General features: G+C 45.2%; 1 protein-coding gene across 1 annotated transcript in view; it reads right to left on the bottom strand.

The window, feature by feature from the left end:
• Nucleotides 1-20,309, bottom strand: part of LOC118364691 (glutamate receptor ionotropic, NMDA 2B-like) — a 126,193-nt gene that overhangs the window by 26,098 nt on the left and 79,786 nt on the right. The window contains exons 4-6 of the mRNA XM_052490154.1: nt 13,958-14,101; nt 12,217-12,487; nt 11,680-11,872 (exon numbers count right to left, since the gene is read on the bottom strand). Coding sequence (XP_052346114.1) covers nt 11,680-11,872; nt 12,217-12,487; nt 13,958-14,101 — 608 coding nt within the window. The remainder of the gene's footprint in view (nt 1-11,679; nt 11,873-12,216; nt 12,488-13,957; nt 14,102-20,309) is intronic.

Genomic DNA, 20,309 nt, shown 5'->3' with positions numbered 1-20,309 from the left:
AGAGTGACAGAGAGAGAGAGAAAGGGCAAAACAGGGCAAAACAGAGTGAAAACAGAGTGACAGAGAGAGAGAAAAAGGACAAAACAGAATGACAGAGTGAGAGAGGGCAGGTATTTTCCCCGATATTTGGAACCAGGGATTGATCAGACCAATCTATAAAAATGGAGACAAATTTGACCCAAATAATTACAGAGGAATTTGCGTTAACGGCAACTTGGGAAATTCTCTGCAGTATTATAAATAGCAGACTACATAATTTCCTTGACGAACACAACTTCCTGAGCAGAAGCCAGATTGGATTTCTAAAAAATGATCGTACAACAGACCACATTTACAACCTCCACACTCTAATTGATAAACAAGTAAACGAAACCAAAGGCAAAATCTACACGTGTTTTGTAGATTTCAAGAAAGCATTTGATTCAATTTGGCACAAAGGTCTTTTTTTATAAACTAATAGAAAGTGGTATTGGAGGGAAAACATATGATTTTATTAAATCAATGTACACTAAAAACAAATGAGCTGGGGAGTGAAACAGGGCTGCCCAATAAGTCCAACACTATTTAACATCTACATGAATGAATTGGCAAAAACATTAGAAGAATCGGCAGCCCCCTACACAACACTGAAATCAAGTGTCTGCTGTACGCAGATGACCTGGTGCTGCTGTCTCCCACTAAAGAGGGGTTACAGCAGCACCTAGATCATCTGCACAGGTTCTGTCAGACCTGGGCTCTGACCGGTAACTCAAAAAATATATATATAATGATATTCCAAAAAAGGTCCGGAAATAAGGATAACAAATATAAATTCTATTTGGACACAGTTCTATTAGAACACACCAAAAACTACACATATCTAGGACTAAATATCAGCAACACAGGTAGCTTTCATGTGGCTGTGAATGAGCTGAGAGACAACGCAAGAAGTGCATTCATGCCATTAAAAGGAACATCAAAATCGAAATTCCAATTAGAATCTGGCTCAAAATCTTTCAAGCAGTTATAGAACCAATTGCTCTATATGGAAGTGAAGTATGTGGTCCAATCTCTAATAATGAATTTACCAAATGGGACAAAAATCCAATCGAAATACTGCATGCAGAGTTTTGCAAGACTGTATTGCAAGTGCAAAGAAAAACTCCAAATAATGCATGTAGAGCAGAATTGGGTCAATACCCCCTCCTCATTCGAATAGAAAAAAGAGCCATCAAATTTTACAACCATATAAAAACAAGTGACCCCAAAACATTCCATCACACAGCTCTACAATGTCAAGAGATGAAACAAGAGGAGAGTCCCCTCAGCCAGCTGGTTCTGAGGCTCAGTTCATTAACCCAAACCAACCCCATAGAGCCTCAGGACAGCACTCAGAAAATCTGGCCCAACCAAATCATCACAAAACAAAAATAAAAATATATCACCTATTGGAAAGACACCACAAGTAAACTTCAATGCTATTTGGCTCTAAACAGACAGTACATGGTGGCAGACTATCTGACCACTGTGACTGATAGAAAACGGAGGAAAACATTGACTAGGTGAGCACAGTCTGGCTATAGAGACCGGTCGTCACAGACAAACCTGGCTGCCCAGAGAGGACAGGCTGTGCTCACTCTGCTCCAGGGGAGAGGTAGAGACAGAGCTGCATTTCCTATTACACTGTGACAAATACTCAGACCTGAGAGAATATTTCTTTCCCAAAATTATAATTCAATACAAAGAATTTGTAACTATAAAAGATAAAAGAAAAAATCAAATATTTATTGGGTGAAAAGCCTAAATGTGCAGTTTTGGCAGCCAAATATGTGTCCTCTTGCCACAACCTGAGGGACAGCCAGTGAAAAGTACTAAGTAATGTCAATAATATTTCCCATCTTGTTTTGCTTTGTCTTTCATACCACGTCATGTGTCTTCTCAGTCATGTTGACACTGGTCTACTACCATAGCTTTAATGTATTGTTGTTCTCATTAATATTGTTGTAGTTGTTGTTAATGGTAATCCCATGTCCACTACTACTATTATTATTGCTGTTGGTCCCACCATTTGTATATATATAAATAAATATATATATATATATTTTATATATAAATATGTTTTTTTTCTTCAATATGTATACTTTGACAATGTAAGTAATACTGAACTTACCATGTCAATTTAATTGAATTGAATTTAATTGAATTGAATTGAATTGAGAGATGAATGAATGTTTATGTATGAATAATACGTCACATCTATAGAGTAAATATGGACAAATTATTTGGAGAAGGAGAGAGAGCAGGAAGGGGGAGAGAGAGAAGTTGTGAGAGAGACCGAGACAGAGAGAGGTAAACAGAAAGAGGTTATGAGAGGCAGAGACAGAGCGACATGAGAGAGAGAGGTTATGAGAGGCAGCAAGAGAGAGAAATATAGCGACAGAGACACAGAGAGAAAGAGAGTGACAGAGAGAGAGCGAGAGACATATGTTTCCCATGCCAATAAAGCCCTTTGAATTGAACTGAATTGAGAGAGACAGAGAGAGAAACAAAGACAGAGTAGCCGTGTGTAGTAGAGTTGAAAGATAGGAGATAACTAGTCTGATAGGGAGAGTGTCAGGGAAGAGGAGGTGCTGGCGGCTGCCTTCCACACACACAATGCCTTCTAGAGGGAGAGAGAGAGGAGTGGAATGGAGGGCCTTCCGATTCAACTTCAGCTAATTGAAAGAGCTTTTTGGCAGGAATGGACTGCATACGAGCAGAGGAGCGAACGGTGCTGATAATGAGAAGCAGGAAGAAAGGGAGAGGAAACAGGAGTGAATGAAAGAAAGAGAGATTGGAAAGTGGGAATGAGGTAGAGGAAACGGACAAAGAGAGAGACTGAAAAGGAGATAAAGGTAACATAAAAGAGTGAAAATTAAAAAGGAAAGATAGAAACCACAAAAGCGAAACCACAAAAGCGAGAGACAGAAAGATAGGGATGGGTTCTCTCATCCAGTTCTATAGGGTTTTGTCAAAAGGAGAGGACATTTTAACTCAATAGCCCAAAAGCACAATGAAATAGTCCACTAAATACATGTCTACCCCAATAAAAAGGACAATGATTTATTAGCCAACAAAATCATGGCTGTATTCTTTCATTATATACCTCCACTCAGCCCTGAGATGAAGAGATGAGATTGGTTGGTGTGTGTGTGTTGTGTGTTGTGTGGTGTGTGGTGTGTGGTGTGTGTGTGTGTGTGTGTGTGTGTGTGTGTGTGTGTGTGTGTGTGTGTGTGTGTGTGTGTGTGTGTGTGTGTGTGTGTGTGTGTGTGTGTGTGTGTGTGTGTGTGTGTGTGTGTGTGTGTGTGTGTGTGTGGCAACCATTTAGAGCTTCTATGATGCAGTCCTTGCCTAAAACAGCCTGAGGTAGAAACCACTTTATCGGTGAAATAGGATGAGAATAACATGCCAGACGTACTACACGCATGAGCGACCTGCAGGAGTGTTAGACCACCGTGGGCACCACATATTTTACAGTAGAGTGTTGTGTAGTACATAGATGTGTGTGTTGTGTTTCGTGTGTTCGTGCGTGCGTGCGTGTGTGTGTGTAGAGCACAGGAATAGAAACACAATATCTAGATTCTAAGGTTGTCACGCCTGCTCCCCCTCCCTGGCGCTCGAGGGCGCCAGGCTACCCGTCATCATACGCACCTGTTACCATCATTACGCGCAGCTGCGCTCATTGGTCTCACCTGGACTCCCTCACTTTGTTGATTGCCCCTGCATATACGTCTGCTCCTCTGTGTTGTTCTCTGTAGTAGCATTGTTTGTCGCGTTGTGTTTATGTCCAAATGGTATTCTTGTTCCATTGCTTGTCTGTCTATATTAAACCTTCACTCCCTGTACCTGCTTCTCATCTCCTGCCTCGATCCTTACAAAAACTCACTTGAAAGGATGTAATATGTTATACTGAGTGACCGAAGGAAAGGAAACGTACAGTTATGACAATAACTACTGTTCCCTAAAGGACGGAACAAGGTATAACGTACTATGGAGAGTCAACGACCAGTCATATTCACCTGAAGAACTGAAATCACATCCAACGGGACAATCACACCCAGGGTTTGCATTAATTTCCTCAATTCAGTACTGCTCTTCAGCGAGCCCAACCCCCTTGACAGCATGGGGGCAAATACGTTATACCTAGTTCCCTCCTTCAGGGAACAGTAGTTATATTCATAACTGCACTTTTATTTTCAGCCGGTCACTTGGTTTAACATACTATGGGGACATACAATCATGCCCCAAGCCGGCTAAGAGGGTACCAAACTAGGTGGCCCACAGTAAGCCAAGCACACACAGGTTCCACCGGATCCAAAAAGGGTTATAGAAGCCACCTTTTTCTCGAATACTTACCCGAGAAGCCTGAACTGTCAGAGCCTCATGAGGCCTGAGCTGTCAAAGCCCCATATAAATCAAATCAAGATCAAATCAAATGTTATTCGTCACATGTGCCGAATACAACAGAATACAACCTTACAGTGAAATGATTACTTACGAGCCACTAAGCTACATAAGGGACGTGAGTGGCATTACACATATGGTTGATTAGGATCTCCATATTGCAAATGTACGGCCCCTTTACAAGAGGCCTCAGGTCGTGCCCCAGGGCTCGGTGTTCCGGGAAGTCATTGAATAAAGTCTCTCGGACATTTGGTTTCCTTTTTATAACATTTTTAAATGTTGGTCATTTTTCCGCTGTACTGGAGAATTCCACCAGATGGCGACTGGCTGCTTATTGCAAATGGTCAAAACATCACCAAATGGACATGGGCGTTTCTCCTAAACGGAAAAGACTTCGAAAATTAAACTCTGTGAGTCCCATTTTCTGGGATTAATGGTCAAAAACGGTAATACAGAGCTAATTTGACCACTTCACATCAAAAACCTACACGTGTAAGGAAAAAAAAGAACCAGCCATTTATCTATCGTAATTTACGAGAAACAATTGAATGTCCGTTTGGTGATGGTTAAAGAAATTGTTTTTTTCAAACAAGTTATAAATCCAGTTGTGGTATGTTCAGGTGAATCTGTTAAGGCGGGTTTCGGAGCTCTACGTGATTTCTGTGATTTTCTGAACTCACACACACAACCACAGTCAATGGGGAGTGACACCGTGTGAGGCTTACAGACACACAGAGCCTGTGTTACTTTCAGCTTCCTGTGACAACGGGAAGTGCCTTAAATTGGGGTCGTAGGGGCTGTTTCGAAGGGTTAAAAAGGTCACATCTTTCTAAAATTTCATGTGTGATGAGGCAACCCTCATGAACTGTAAATCAGTCATTTCTCCCATCAGATGTACAAGAAAAACTCACACACACACAACCAGGATGGAGTAACAGTGTGGGGCTTACAGACACACAGAGCTTGCAATAGATACCAGTGTTCGCACCATCAAAGAACCGTCAGACCTAGAGTTCTGAAACGTTATATATATGTTCTAGAGCTTAAGTTGATAGTGCACAGTGAGTTATGTGGCTGTAGAAGGTTCTCAGCCTGAGAAACAGCCTTGTCTATTTTCAATTACTTCAATTCATTTTGAACATTGCAAAAATGGCGACATTTAGAAAAGTCCCAGAATCACAAGACTAGGTGCATTGAAACCGCCTCGGCCCATAGAGACGGACCCTAGTTTCTGTCCAATAGCTCTTACGGGGACCCCGTAGCAACACCCGGAAAAAAGTGCATTTTCAGCACTAATTTAGGTCTCATGCATGTTTCAGTGTTATTTGCCTCAAAGCGAGCACAGAAGTAGTTTAGCTCGTCCGGTAGGCTCGTGTCACTGGGCAGCTCTCGGCTGTGCTTCCCTTTGTAGTCTGTAATGGTTTGCAGGCCCTGCCAACTCCGACGAGCATCAGAGCCGGTGTAGTACGACTCGATCTTAGTCTGTATTGACGCTTTGCCTATTTGATGGTTCATCGGAGGGCATAGCGGGATTTCTTAAAAGCTCCAGGCTTAGAGTCCCGCTCCTTGAAAGCGGCAGCTTTAGCTCAGTGCAGATGTTGCCTGTATTCCATGGCTTGTATGTACGTACAGTCACTGTGGGGACAACAATGCACTTATTGATGAAGCCAATGACAAATGTCCTGTACTCCTCAATGCCATTGGAGGAATCCCGGAACATATTCCAGTCTGTGCTAGCAAAACAGTCCTGTAGCTTAGGATCTGCTTCCTCTGACAATTTTTATTCATCTAGTCACTGGTGATTCCTGCTTAAATTTTAGCTTGTAAGCAGGAATCAGGAGGATAGGATTATGGTCAGATTTGCCGAATGGAGGGCGAGGGAGAGCTTTGTATGCATCTCTGTGTGGAGTATAGGTGGTCCAGAATTATTTTCCCTCTGGTTGCACATTTAACATGTTGATAGAAATGAGGTAACACTGATTTAAGTTTCCCTTCATTAAAGTCCCCGGCTACTAGGAGCACCGCCTCTGGGTGAGCGTTTTCTTCTTTGCTAACGGCGGAATACAGCTCATTCAATGCTATCTTGTTGCCAGCCTCTGACTGTGGTGGTATGTAAACAGCTACAAATAATACAGATGAAAACTCTCTCGGTAGGTAATGTGGTCTGCAGCTTATCATGAGGAACTCTACCTCAGGCGAGCAATGGCTTGAGACTTCCTTAGATATCATGCACCAGCTGTTGTTTACAAAAATACAAGACCGCCGTCCCTTGTCTTACCAGACGCAGCTGTTCTATCCTGCTGGTACATCGTATAACGAGCCAGCTGTATGTTGATATTGTTGTCGTTCAGCCACGACTCTGTGAAGCATATAGGGAACCAGAACCTGCTGCAACTTGGCTATGTGCACTGCCATGCTGCCACTGCAGTCCATAAACCCCACAGTTCTAAGAACAATACTTACCTTGTAAGCCTGAAATATCAGAACTCGTACAAGGAACCGCATGTCCAAAACAACAGAACCCCTGTTGTGAGTTGGTGAAGCGCCAATGCACGCTACATAGTAGGTCCACAGACTTCAATGGTTCAAACGGAGGCTCACACAGAGTGTCCAGGACCAAAGCCAGGTCCCAGATCGGTGCCACTCAGACACTGGTCTGAGCCAACGCATGCCTTTCAGGTACCGCACCCCCAGAGGATGAGACCACTGGGTAGTGCTGTCAATCCCTACATGACACACCGAGATGGCTGCTATATATACCTTCAATGTGAAAAAGGCCCTGCTCAAAAAGTTATTGCAAGAACATCAACATGTCCACCAAAGAGCTTTGAAAAGGAGAAACTCCTGTAACCAGACACCAACCCTCAAACGCACGCCACTTATATGTATACAACCCTCTCGTAGAGTGTGTGACGCGCCAACTGTACAGTCATAATCACGTTCAAGAGTAAACCCCTAGTTCCCCGTCAAATTCAACCTTTCAGGGGCCAAACCAACTGATCCCATATATGTGGTCGTGGGTGCCAAACTCTGCCTGGGACAATAGATCCCGAAGACACGGAACCCTCCACGGGTCCAAGACCAACAGGCGCATGATCACCGGGAACCAGGGTTGTCTGGGCCAACGGGGAGACACAACAATCAACAACAGACCCTTCTGAAAGACCCTCCCCACGGTGGCTTGCATCGGAGGAAACGCATAGCGCAGGGTACGAGGCCACTGATACGCCAAAGCATCCATTCCCAAAGGAGCGCCAAGATCCCTCATTGAGAAGAACAGACAACAATGTGCATTTTCTTGCGATGTTTAAGATCTACATTGGCCATGCTGATCCGGGTCCATATCTGGGGAACCACCGAGGGGTGCAGTCTCCACTTTGTAGAGATAAGACACCCCCCTGGAAAGTAGATCCACACGCACGTTGAGAATTCTGGGAAAATATGTTGCACTGAGCAACAGGAAACGGGCCAGGTTTGTGTTTGAGCCAATCAGTTGTGTTGTGACAAGGTAGGGGTGGTACACAGAAGATAGCCATATACAGTAAAATACAAAGTCCATATTATGGCAAGAACAGCTCAAACAAGCAAAGAGAAATGACAGTCCATCATTGCTTTAAGACATGATTGTCAGTCAATGTGGAAAACTTCAAGAACTTTGAAAGTTTCTTCAAGTGCAGTCGCAAAAACCATCAAACGCTATGATGAAACTGGCTCTTAGCCACAGGAAAGGAAAACCAGGATTTAACTCATTACAGTTACCAGTCGCAGAAATTGCAGCCCAAATAAATGCTTCATAGAGTCTAAGTAACAGACACATCTCAACATCAACTGTTCAGATGAGTCGGTGTGAATCAAGCCTTTATGATGGAATTTCTGCAGAAACCACTACTAAAAGGACACAAACAATAAGAAGAGACTTGCTTGGGCCAAAAAAACACTAGCAATGGACATTAGACTGGTGGAAATCTGTCCTGAGGACTGATGAGTCCAAATTTGAGATTTTTGGTTCCAACTGCTGTGTCTTTGTGAGACGCAGAGTAGGTGAATGGATGATCTCCGCATGTGTGGTTCCCACCGTGAAGCATGGAGGAGGAGGAGGTGTGATGGTGGTGCTTTGCTGTAACACTGTCTGATTTATTTAGAATTCAAGGCACTCTTAACCAGCATGGCTACCACAGCGATACGCCACCCCATTTGGTTTGCACTTACTAGGACTATCATTTTTTTTCAACAGGACAATGACCCAACACACCTCCAGGCTATGTAAGGGCTATTTGACCAAGAAGAAGAGTGATGGAGTGCTGCATCAGATGACCTGGCCTCCACAATCACTCGACCTCAACCCAATTGAGATGGTTTGGGATGAGTTGGACCAAAGAGTGAAGGAAAAGCAGCCAACAAGTGCTCAGCATATGTGGGAACTCCTTCAAGACAGTTGGAAAAGCATTCCAGGTGAAGCTGGTTGAGAGATGCCAAGAGTGTGCAAAGCTGTCATCAAGGCAAAGGGTGGCAATTTTGAACAATCTAAAATATATTTTGATTTCTTTAACACTTTTTTGGTTACTACATGATTCGATATGTGTTATTTCATAGTTGTGATGTCTTCACTGTTATTCTACAATGTATAAAATAGTACAAATAAAGAATAACCCTTGAATGAGTAAGTGTGTCCAAATGTTTGACTGGTACTGTATGTATAAGAGACAATTACACACTTCCTCCCCTCCCCCACGCACACACACACACACACGTACACAAATACACACTTCTTCTCATCCCACACCTCTCCCCTCACTCTGCTTCCCTAGCCATACACACCAATAAGCCCCATAGCAGCTCATCATCCAAAACCACTTCCAGCACATTTTCTCATTACACAATACCTCCTGTTCTGTCCTCTCCTCAGTGGCAGGGAGGGAGAAACATGAGTGAACCCTCCAGTCATAGGCTATATCCCCATGAGGTCAACCTGCCCCCCGAAAACCAGCAGAGAATGTGATACACAGGCACGCACGCACTCACATGCACACACACACAGACAGACACAGACATACATACAGACATAGACACAACACCACACTTCCTCCCCAAACAGAGAGTGTGAGTCACTGAGCCCCCCCTGCTGTAGTCCATCACTGTCTGACAGCATGGCATGCAAATCTAGCATTACACTATCTATCCTCCGGTGGCATGGATCCACCACGTTCCCGAGTCACGCACATAGGGCCTACAGGGCATAATGTCTGTTACTGGGGGGTTGGGGGGGTTGAGGGGGTGGTGGGAGGAAGGTTTTCCAGGAGTTACGGGAGCAGTTGAGGGGTGAAAGGGGGAGGAAGGGGCAGCAAGGAGGGGGTTGGGAGGAGGGTAGGGGCATCCAAGCCATTTAATTATTCTCTTTTTTTAATTATATGTTTCTGGGCTGATTCACTGCTAAGTCAAATAGGACCTATATTATTAGTGTCTTATCATAAGTAAGGGGACTCTGCTGTGTGTGCGTGTGTGTGTGTGTGTGTGTGTGTGTGTGTGTGTGTGTGTGTGTGTGTGTGTGTGTGTGTGTGTGTGTGTGTGTGTGTGTGTGTGTGTGTGTGTGTGTGTGTGTGTGTGTGTGTGGTGTGTGTGTGTGTGTGTGTGTGTGTGTGTGTGTGTGTGTGTGTGTGTGTGTGTGTGTGTGTGTGTGTGTGTGTGTGTGTGTGTGTGTGTGTGTGTGTGTGTGCGTGCGTAAGGTTTTGACAAGGGTCCCAGGTGTACTCCAGGAGGAAGATTGAATGCCAGGACCTAACTACCAACTCTGGGTCTCAGTGACAGAGAAGGAACTCTGTTGGGGATTGAAATATTCATGGGTTTGTGTTTGTGTTATTTTATTCCTGTTGTTTGGAAGTTGCGATGAGGGACGTATATACGCATAACTGCATCTGAAAAAGAAAACAAATAAACATCCCAAAAATGTTATACTTTCACCCAGGTTGCTTATCTCACACACACACACACACACACACACACACACACACACACACACACACACACACACACACACACACACACACACACACACACACACACACACACACACACACACACACACACACACACACACACACACACACACACAAACAACAACCCACATATTCCAATCCACAATCCAAACCAACCACAAAAAATACAATTATGTTTATTTTTAGAAAAGGAACGTGGAGGATTGAGAGGGGAAAGGCATTTGTACCCTTATTCGACTGTACATGTAACTCAATCAGTAACCCAACAACAGTGCTAGAGGAAGGGAGTCTAACACACACTCTCACAAAACACACACACAGACACACACACACACCTCCTAACCTCCTACTGTTCTTTGGACCTCTTTTAATTTAATCCGTTTGTCCCCAAGCATTCAATTAGTCACAGAATCTATGAACAATGCAGGCACTAAAAGCAAAGCCCTATGAAGTTAAATTGAGATTAATTATTCATGTACTGAGTGTACTGTAATGTTCTGTACTGTAATGTTCTGTACTGTAATGTTCTGTACTGTAATGTTCTGTACTGAAATGTTCTGTACTGTAATGTTCTGTACTGTAATGTTCTGTACTGTAATGTTCTGTACTGTAATGTTCTGTACTGAAATGTTCTGTACTGTAATGTTCTGTACTGTAATGTTCTGTACTGTAATGTTCTGTACTGTAATGTTCTGTACTGTAATGTTCTGTACTGAAATGTTCTGTACTGTAATGTTCTGTACTGTAATGTTCTGTACTGTAATGTTCTGTACTGTAATGTTCTGTACTGTAATGTTCTGTACTGTAATGCGTCAGATAACAAAACAAGTAAATGAAGAAAGAGAAATGTGTGTTTTCTTTCATGATTATTGTGGTTAATGGTAAGATAAGATGAAGGCTGTTGTAAAAGACTGCACAATCCACCTCTTCAGGTTCTGCTGGGATGACTAAACAGAGGACAATGTTCCTCAAAGGTATGTGTGTGTGTGTGTGTGTGAGTGTGTGTATGTGCATGGGTATTGTATGTGTGTCTAGGTGTGTGTGTACTATAAGGAAAAGGCTATACAGACACTCCTGACCTGCAAACCGATATTTAATTTCAGAATTGGCTAAAATTTGGTTAGGGTTAGGGTCAGGGTTAAGGGTTTGTTTAAGGTAAGTGTCCGTTTTAGATGATGGTTAGTCGTTTTGCAGGCCAGCAGCGCCCTTATAGTCTCTACCATACTATACCCTATGTTTCTACCCCCATATCTAGGACACTCACTTGAGCACTTCATTGGAGTTGCCTTGTTTAGAGCCCTTCTTGTTAGGGGTCTCGTTGCAGCCTGACTTGAGCAGCGTGTGTTGCCCCCGGTCCAGCATCATGGTGGAGGTCGCCATGGCGATGACAGCCACTGCATCCCGCACCCGAGCCTCCAAACTGTAGTCCCATTCGTCATACGACACCGAAATTAGCCCTGAGAGAAGGAGAGAGCGAGAGAGAGAGGGAAAAAGAGAAGATGGGGGGGTAGGGGAAGATGTGGAAGGATGAGGGGTGAAAAGGTGGGAGGTGGAGAGAGAGGTTAAGAGAGCCATCTAAAATAACAGAGGTGCCACATGAATTAAAAACTGGTTTGTAATCCCAAAATCCAACACCCTTTATAGCTGAGTTCACCCAGAGTAGGATGAAGTTTCCCAGAAACGCTGATCTAAGATCAGTTTTGTATTTTCCGTTTAGGAGAATAAACTGCTCCTGGATCAGTATGCACCTTAACTTTTTACCCTTCTCCTGACCCCCATTCTAACCCCATCCAGTAACTACCTGTGGGAAACATGGCGGGGACATTATCGGCGTCGCCGGCCACTAGCGACGGTACGATCCAGGTGTAGCCGTATCCCGTCAGTCCCACAGAGTTTGCCACCTCAAAGATGGTGTAGGCCTCCTCCTTGGTGCAGTAAAGCAGATAGACAGGACTCTGCAGCTTCTTCATCTGGTTCTGGATCTTAGCGTCTCCGTCATCCACAGACATGTCCAACAGGAGGACTTCTTCTAGCTCCCAGCCCACAAAACTGTTCTCTATGGTGCTCCGGATCTATGGTGGGGGAGAGGGAAAGGGGGGTGTGGGGAGAGGAGAGAGGGAGGAGAAGGAAGAAGAGAGAGGGGAGGAGGAGGTAGAAGAGTGAGGGAGGATGAGGAAAAGAAGAGGAGAGAGGGAGGGAGAAGGAGGAGGAAGACGAGGAAAGAAAAGTATTGACGTTCAGTTCCAATATCCACACAAGAAACACCACTTGAAAAGTAAACAGTTTGTTTGTATTTTCAATGACTGCCTAGGAACAGTGGGTTAACTACCTGTTCAGGGGCAGAATGACAGATTTGTACCTTGTCAGCTCGGGGGTTTGAACTTGCAACCTTCCGGTTACTAGTCCAACACTAGTCCAACACTAGGCTACCCTGCCACCCCTTTAGGTCCTGGCAGGTTTGGTGTGGGGCATCTCTCATAGGTGTTTCATAGGAACAACAGGTTGGGTGTGGGGCATCTCTCATAGGGGTTTCATAGGAACAATGATGAATAAGATATAGAAACAGGAGAACATGGATGCCATTTTTAAAATACTTTGCTTGGAGTACCAGATGTGCAGGGTTTGAACATGAGACTTTTCTTTTAGTTCATTGCAACAGGCAAGCTCAATCAAGCTCAGCCAAAGTACACTACATGTCCAAAAGTATGTGGACATCCGCTCGTGGAACATCGCATTCCAAAATCATGGGCATTAATATAGAGTTGGTCCCCCTTTGCTGCTATAACAGCCTCCACTCTTCTGGGAAGGCTTTCCACTAGATATTTTTGGAACATTGCTGCGGGGACTTGCTTCCATTCTGGCACAAGAGCATTAATGAGGTTGGGCACTGATGTTGGGCGATTAAGCCTTGCTCGCAGTCGGTGAGGGGAGCCGCGTTTCCACTGCTCCAGAGTATAAATGGCGGCAAGCTTTACACCACTCCAGCCGATGCTTGGCATTGCAAATAGTGATCTTAGGCTTGTGTGCGGCTGCTCGGCCATGGAAACTCATTTCATGAAGCTCACGACGAACACTTCTTGTGCTGACGTTGCTTGCAGAGGCAGTTTGGAACTCAGTAGTGAGTGTTGCGGAGGACAGACAATTTTTACGCGCTACGCGCTTCAGCTCTCGCCGGTCCCATTCTGTGAGCTTGTGTGGCCTACCACTTCGCAGCTGAGCCGTTGTTGCTCCTAGACGTTTCCACATCACAATAACAACACGAGCAGGGCAGAAATTTGATGAACTGACTTGTTGGAAAGGTGGCATCCTATGACGGTGTCACGTTAAAAGTCACTTAGCTCGTCCGTAAAGCCATTCTACTGCCAATGTTTGTCTATGAAGATTGGAATGCTGTGTGCTCGATTTTATACACCTGTCAGCAATGGGTGTGGCTGAAATAGCCGAATCCACTCATTTGAAGGCGTGTCCACATACTTTTGTAAAACATAGCGTATTTGAACTGATTTCCAATAGTGTTTGAACCCAGGTCTGGTCTGCCTCACTTTGTTGACAAAGTCCTGGTATCCGGGGTAGTAGGTGGTGACGATGGAGAAGATGTACCAGTCGTATTCCTCCATGATCTTCAGCATGATGGAGGCCTGCTGCTCTATGGACGGGCCAAACTGGAAGAACATGGAGTGGTCGTCCTGCAAACACGGGGAAGAGAGAGAAGAGCGAGAGGGAAGACAGAAGAACGGGACGTCAGGTCAACGGTCAAACGGAAATGAGATGTAAAGGAGGATAGTACACGTACAGCACATGGGGCGGCCACACACACAAACAACATCTGGAGACTCAAGGGAGGTCCAGGGGGCGATGTTGTTCAGTCACCCATGAGGACGTGATGGTTGAGATGCATTATGTATGGAACTAAGGGACTGGAGGGGACATCAGAGGAACTGTATGAAGAGCTTACGCCCAGCATCAGCTGAACGTCAGGGGTCTATTTGTGTTCATGAGTTTGTCAGTGGGGGAGTGTGTGTATGATTACTAGTGAGGGAGTGTGAGCGAGATTGTGAGTGTGCGTATGTGTCTTCACAGGGATAGTAAAACATGGAAAATTATGACATCTCACCGGTCACCACAAGGAAAAAGGCTATTTTAGGTTTAGGGGTTAGGTTAGGGTTAGGGTTACAATTAGGATTAGGGTTAGAATTAGGGTTAGGGTTAGGGTTTAAGGTTAGGTTTAGGGGTTAGGGAAAATAGGATTTTGAATGGGAATCATTCCCACAGTCCCCACAAGGATAGTATAACAAACATGCCTGTGTGTGTGTGTGTGTGTGTGTGTGTGTGTGTGTGTGTGTGTGTGTGTGTGTTGTGTGTTGTGTGTGTGTGTGTGTGTGTGTGTGTGTGTGTGTGTGTGTGTGTGTGTGTGTGTGTGTGCGTCTGCATGAATCTGCTCATATGTACAGTGGGGTTTGAAATGATTGACACAAAGATAAGAAAATATTACTGTATAAAATAAATAATTCAAATACTGAGCTGTACTGTATGCTACACAAATGGAAAAGTATATTCTTGTATACTAATACAATTTCTCGGAGAAATAGATAGCATTTTTTTCTCTGAAAAAGGAAGGGGTCAATATTACTGACACCCCTGTTTTCAATACCTCACCATACAAGGATAATGGCACTAAGCCTTTTCCCAAAATGTTTAATGAGTTGGAGAACACATTGGGATGAATCTTAAACCATTTCTCTTCCAGGAAGACAATAACACCAAGCATACATACAAATCCACAAATCAAATGGTTAACTGGCCACATAACCAACTTTTTGCAATAGTTATGTCAGTTTCCAGACTTGAAACCAATTGAAAACATGTGGTTTGATTTGAGGAGGACAAACCCATAAAACGCAGACAAAGGATATCAAGGATCTGGAAGGATATCTGTATGGATCCCTCCCAATGTGTTCTCCAACTCATAAAACATTTGAGAAAAAGGCTCAGTTACGTTATCCTCCCAAGGTGAGGTATTTGAAGGTTTTGAAAACAGGGTTGTCAATCATTTGTAACCCTACTTTCTTGAGACAAAAAAATGATCACTTGTTGAACAAAATCTCTTTCACTGAGCAACTGTATAAGTATAAAATAATGCTTTTTTTAGCATACAATATAGCACAGTATTTTAAATATTCATTTTATATCGTCATTTTTTCTCATCTTAATCAAGGGTGTAACGTTGGTCCCCCACCATACGTGTACACAGTGAGTGAGTGAGTGAGTGAGTGAGTGAGTGAGTGAGTGAGTGAGTGAGTGAGTGAGTGAGTGAGTGAGTGAGTGAGTGAGTGAGCGATACCGTTAGTTTGTGAATGAATATGTGTGACGTCCATACTGCATCTGTATGTTCCCGTGTGCAAGCAAGCATGGCCTGCCTATGTGACAGCTCTGTGTGTGACTCTGTGTGTATGGGCGTGTCCATAGGTTGTGTCTCCATGTTACTCATGCAGCAGGCTGTGCTGAACTCTCCCTGGCTCAGGTCTACTTGCTCCACTCCACATCAAAGCCCACTTCCCGCCCTGTTACATCTCCCACCTCCCCCACAGGGACAGATATGGCTTGATCCGTTACCTAGCTTCTGCTTTGATGAGGTAATCACATGCCATGTCAATGGGGGACGGAAGTGTGGAAGTAGAATAGGGGAGGTTGGGGGATTAATCCTGAAACGTTGACAGTCAGGAGACACTTCACTTGAAATAACTGTGTTAAAATAATATGCTTGTGCACAGACACATCACAGGCGCACCCTTAAACTCTAACCTTTCTATTGAAATCCATTCCATATGTTCTGAGGGTCATATACATTTCTAAGGTGAGTGTTTTTGTATGTATGCCGTGTTTGTCCCTTCCCATAACTTCCTGTCAATCAACCGCAAATCCACAGCAGCCATTGACTCCTCTTGATCCTCCACGTTTCTCAATCTATCCTGAGCCCTAATCCCTCCTCTTCACACCTTTATACACTTCTCTCTCTATTCTCTCTCTGTCCTACATTATTAATCACTGTGCGGATACAGATATAATTTAATTTGAATACTTTTTTCTGCTCTTTTCCTCTATCATTCTATTCTCTCTTTTCATTCTCTTTCTCTCTTTTCTCTCTATCTCAAATGTCATTCACTTGGATCAGCAGACCATTATTCATAGAATAACAGCGACTCAGTCTAATGTTCTCTTTAATATCCTCATCAATTCACTCGTTTTTATTCTCCTAATGGAATTAGTCTGTCAGTGTTTTTTTTACTCTTCGTGTTTATCTTCTTTACACCAAGTCCTAAAGCTCAATTAGCTCATGTCTGCGAGGTGCCAACCAGTGTCCTGCAGGGCCAGCAGGGCCAAACTGTCTCGCTCCTGCAGGGCCAGCAGGGTCAAACTGTCTCGCTCCTGCAGGGCCAGCAGGGTCAAACTGTCTCGCTCCTGCAGGGCCAGCAGGGCCAAACTGTCTCGCTCCTGCAGGGCCAGCAGGGTCAAACTGTCTCGCTCCTGCAGGGCCAGCAGGGTCAAACTGTCTCGCTCCTGCAGGGCCAGCAGGGTCAAACTGTCTCGCTCCTGCAGGGCCAGCAGGGTCAAACTGTCTCGCTCCTGCAGGGCCAGCAGGGTCAAACTGTCTCGCTCCTGCAGGGCCAGCAGGGTCAAACTGTCTCGCTCCTGCAGGGCCAGCAGGGTCAAACTGTCTCGCTCCTGCAGGGCCAGCAGGGCCAAACTGTCTCGCTCCTGCAGGGCCAGCCAAACTGTCTCGCTCCTGCAGGGCCAGCAGGGTCAAACTGTCTCGCTCCTGCAGGGCCAGCAGGGTCAAACTGTCTCGCTCCTGCAGGCCATCAAAACTGTCTCGCTCCTGCAGGGCCAGCAGGGTCAAACTGTCTCGCTCCTGCAGGGCCAGCAGGGTCAAACTGTCTCGCTCCTGCAGGGCCAGCAGGGTCAAACTGTCTCGCTCCTGCAGGGCCAGCAGGGTCAAACTATCTCGCTCCTGCAGGGCCAGCAGGGTCAAACTCTCGCTCCTGCAGGGCCAGCAGGGTCAAACTGTCTCGCTCCTGCAGGGCCAGCAGGGCCAAACTGTCCTGCTCCTGCAGGGCCAGCAGGGTCAAACAAACTGTCTCGCTCCTGTCAGGGCCAGCAGGGCCAAACTGTCTCACTCCTGCAGGGCCAGCAGGGTCAAACTGTCTCGCTCCTGCAGGGCCAGCAGGGCCAAACTGTCTCGCTCCTGCAGGGCCAGCAGGGTCAAACTGTCTTGCTCCTGCAGGCCATCAGGGTCAAACTATCTCGCTCCTGCAGGGCCAGCAGGGTCAAAATGTCTTGCTCCTGCAGGGCCAGCAGGGTCAAACTCTCGCTCCTGCAGGGCCAGCAGGGTCAAACTGTCTCGCTCCTGCAGGGCCAGCAGGGCCAAACTGTCCTGCTCCTGCAGGGCCAGCAGGGCCAAACTGTCCTGCTCCTGCAGGGCCAGCAGGGTCAAACTGTCTCGCTCCTGCAGGGCCAGCAGGGTCAAACTGTCTCGCTCCTGCAGGGCCAGCAGGGTCAAACTCTCGCTCCTGCAGGGCCAGCAGGGTCAAACTGTCTCGCTCCTGCAGGGCCAGCAGGGCCAAACTGTCCTGCTCCTGCAGGGCCAGCAGGGCCAAACTGTCTCGCTCCTGCAGGGCCAGCAGGGCCAAACTGTCTCGCTCCTGATCAGCGACCAAGTTGCATGTCCTGTCCACTCACATCAGTGTTCTCTAGCCCTACTAACTGTGATGTGATGCCCAACACTTGTATGGGCCCTGGTTATAAGTGGTGCACAAAAATAGGATAGAGGGTGCCATTTTAGATGGAACCTATGAGCGATGTGAGAGATGCTCAACGGATAAATGAATAAAAGAGAGCAGAGAAAGGACATTTTTCTTCGAGATGGAAAAATACCTATTATTGTAACTCTCTGAAGAGTATTGTTTGAATTTTGACATGCTTTTGTCGGCATTGTGCTATGTGAGTTTGATTGTTCAGTGTGAAAACACGCGAGTCGACGCTTACATATTATGTGATGCAGTGGCACCACTTCTGCTGCCACACAGCTGCATGTTGCAGACATTAGCTAAAGGAGGCTAGTAAAGTACAGTAGCTTAAATGACTCACTATCATCATTATCCCGTTGGTCATAAAGATGACAGCAACCAGCCTCAGTAGATATACAACACTGTAACCTATTGCATCTCCCTGAGGATTTGTAACGTACTGTACTGGGATGAAGCATAATATGTGAGTAACCCGTCTTTAACATAGTGACTCTTACACCTCAACCACACCTCACATCAACCACTCTGCAACACATGTATGAATATATGCAGAGTCTAGTATACAAACAAGTGCTTCCATCGCTTCCTTCTTTACAGGATGTCACCTGTTTCTATAAGATCTGCTGGGATGGGGAGCAGTGTTGAGGGCGGCTATTATTTAAACCTATTGAGACTCTGAAGTGTTGTGAGCTTGATTTATATCAGATCGTCACGGTGGCTTCGCCGGCGGCGGAGCTGGCTGCTTCCTCTGCTGCGTCAATGTGTGCTGTGTGTGCTGTGTGTGCTGTGTGTGTGTGTGTGTGTGTGTGTGTGTGTGTGTGTGTGTGTGTGTGTGTGTGTGTGTGTGTGTGTGTGTGTGTGTGTGTGTGTGTGTGTGTGTGTGTGTGTGTGTGTGTGTGTGTGTGTGTGTGTGTGTGTGTGTGAACAGCCTAAAGCGGGTCTGAAAGGATTTGGCAACTCATCTCCATGTCATGCCAATGAAAGCCTGTCTCCAATTAGATTTGCAGGGAGAGAACGACATATCAGCCCTCCGCTTAACAAGCCCTGGTGGGAGGAGGGATTGGGAGAGAGAGAGAGAGAGAGAGAGAGAGAGAGAGAGAGAGAGAGAGAGAAGGATAGAGAGGGGTGATGAAAGAGAGAGAGAGAGAGAGAGAGAGGAGAGAGTAAGAGAAGGATTCACAAACACACACATTGAAGTAGCAGCTGCGTTATCGTAGACACATCCTTTCCTTCCTCTCCTTCAAACACTCCGTTTTTCCACTTCACTCCCCTCTTTCAGTCCACCTTTAATCCTCTCCCCCTTCCAACTATCTCTATCTGTCTTTCCTCTGTCTTTTCTCCATATATCTATCTTCCCTCTGTCTTTCCTCCATCTATCTATCTTCCCTCTGTCTTTCCTCTGTCTTTCCTCCATTTATCTATCTTCCCTCTATCTTTCCTCTGTCTTTTCTCCATCTATCTATCTTCCCTCTATCTTTCCTCTGTCTTTTCTCCATCTATCTATCTTCCCTCTATCTTTCCTCTGTCTTTCCTCCATCTTTCTATCTTTCATCTATCTCCCCTTTGTCTTTTTTCTGTCTTTCCTCCATCTATCTATCTTCCCTCTATCTTCCCTCTGTCTTTCCTCTATCTTCCCTCTATCTTTCCTCTGTCTTTCCTCTATCTTCCATCTGTCTTTCCTCTGTCTTTTCTCTATCTTCCATCTGTCTTTCCTCTATCTTCCCTTTGTGTTTCCTCTGTCTATCTGTCTTCCTTCTATCTTTCCTCTATCTTCCCTCTGTCTTTTCTCTATCTATCTGTCCTACCATATGTTCTCCCCAGTACGTTCATCCTGCTGTCAGTCTCGCTCTGTGGTTTAAGCTCACCATGCTTCAACATCATATTTCTTCGCTAATCAAATACACACAGAGTTAATGCATCTAACATTCCTTGTTTAATTAGGAATGACCCTATTTTGAAGTCTTTCCTGTTGCGTCGCTTTTTCTTATGCACTTCATTTGAAGAACCCACAGTGTCTTGATTGAATCACTCCACTATTTCTGGTCCAGGAAATGATTACACAGTTGCTCTCGTTTCATTTGCTGGGCAG

The sequence above is a fragment of the Oncorhynchus keta genome, chromosome 32, assembly GCF_023373465.1.
Source record: "Oncorhynchus keta strain PuntledgeMale-10-30-2019 chromosome 32, Oket_V2, whole genome shotgun sequence".
Taxonomy (NCBI): Eukaryota; Metazoa; Chordata; class Actinopteri; order Salmoniformes; family Salmonidae; genus Oncorhynchus; species Oncorhynchus keta.
Note: the sequence above shows the minus strand (reverse complement) of the source record. Positions and strands in the feature narration are given on the sequence as shown.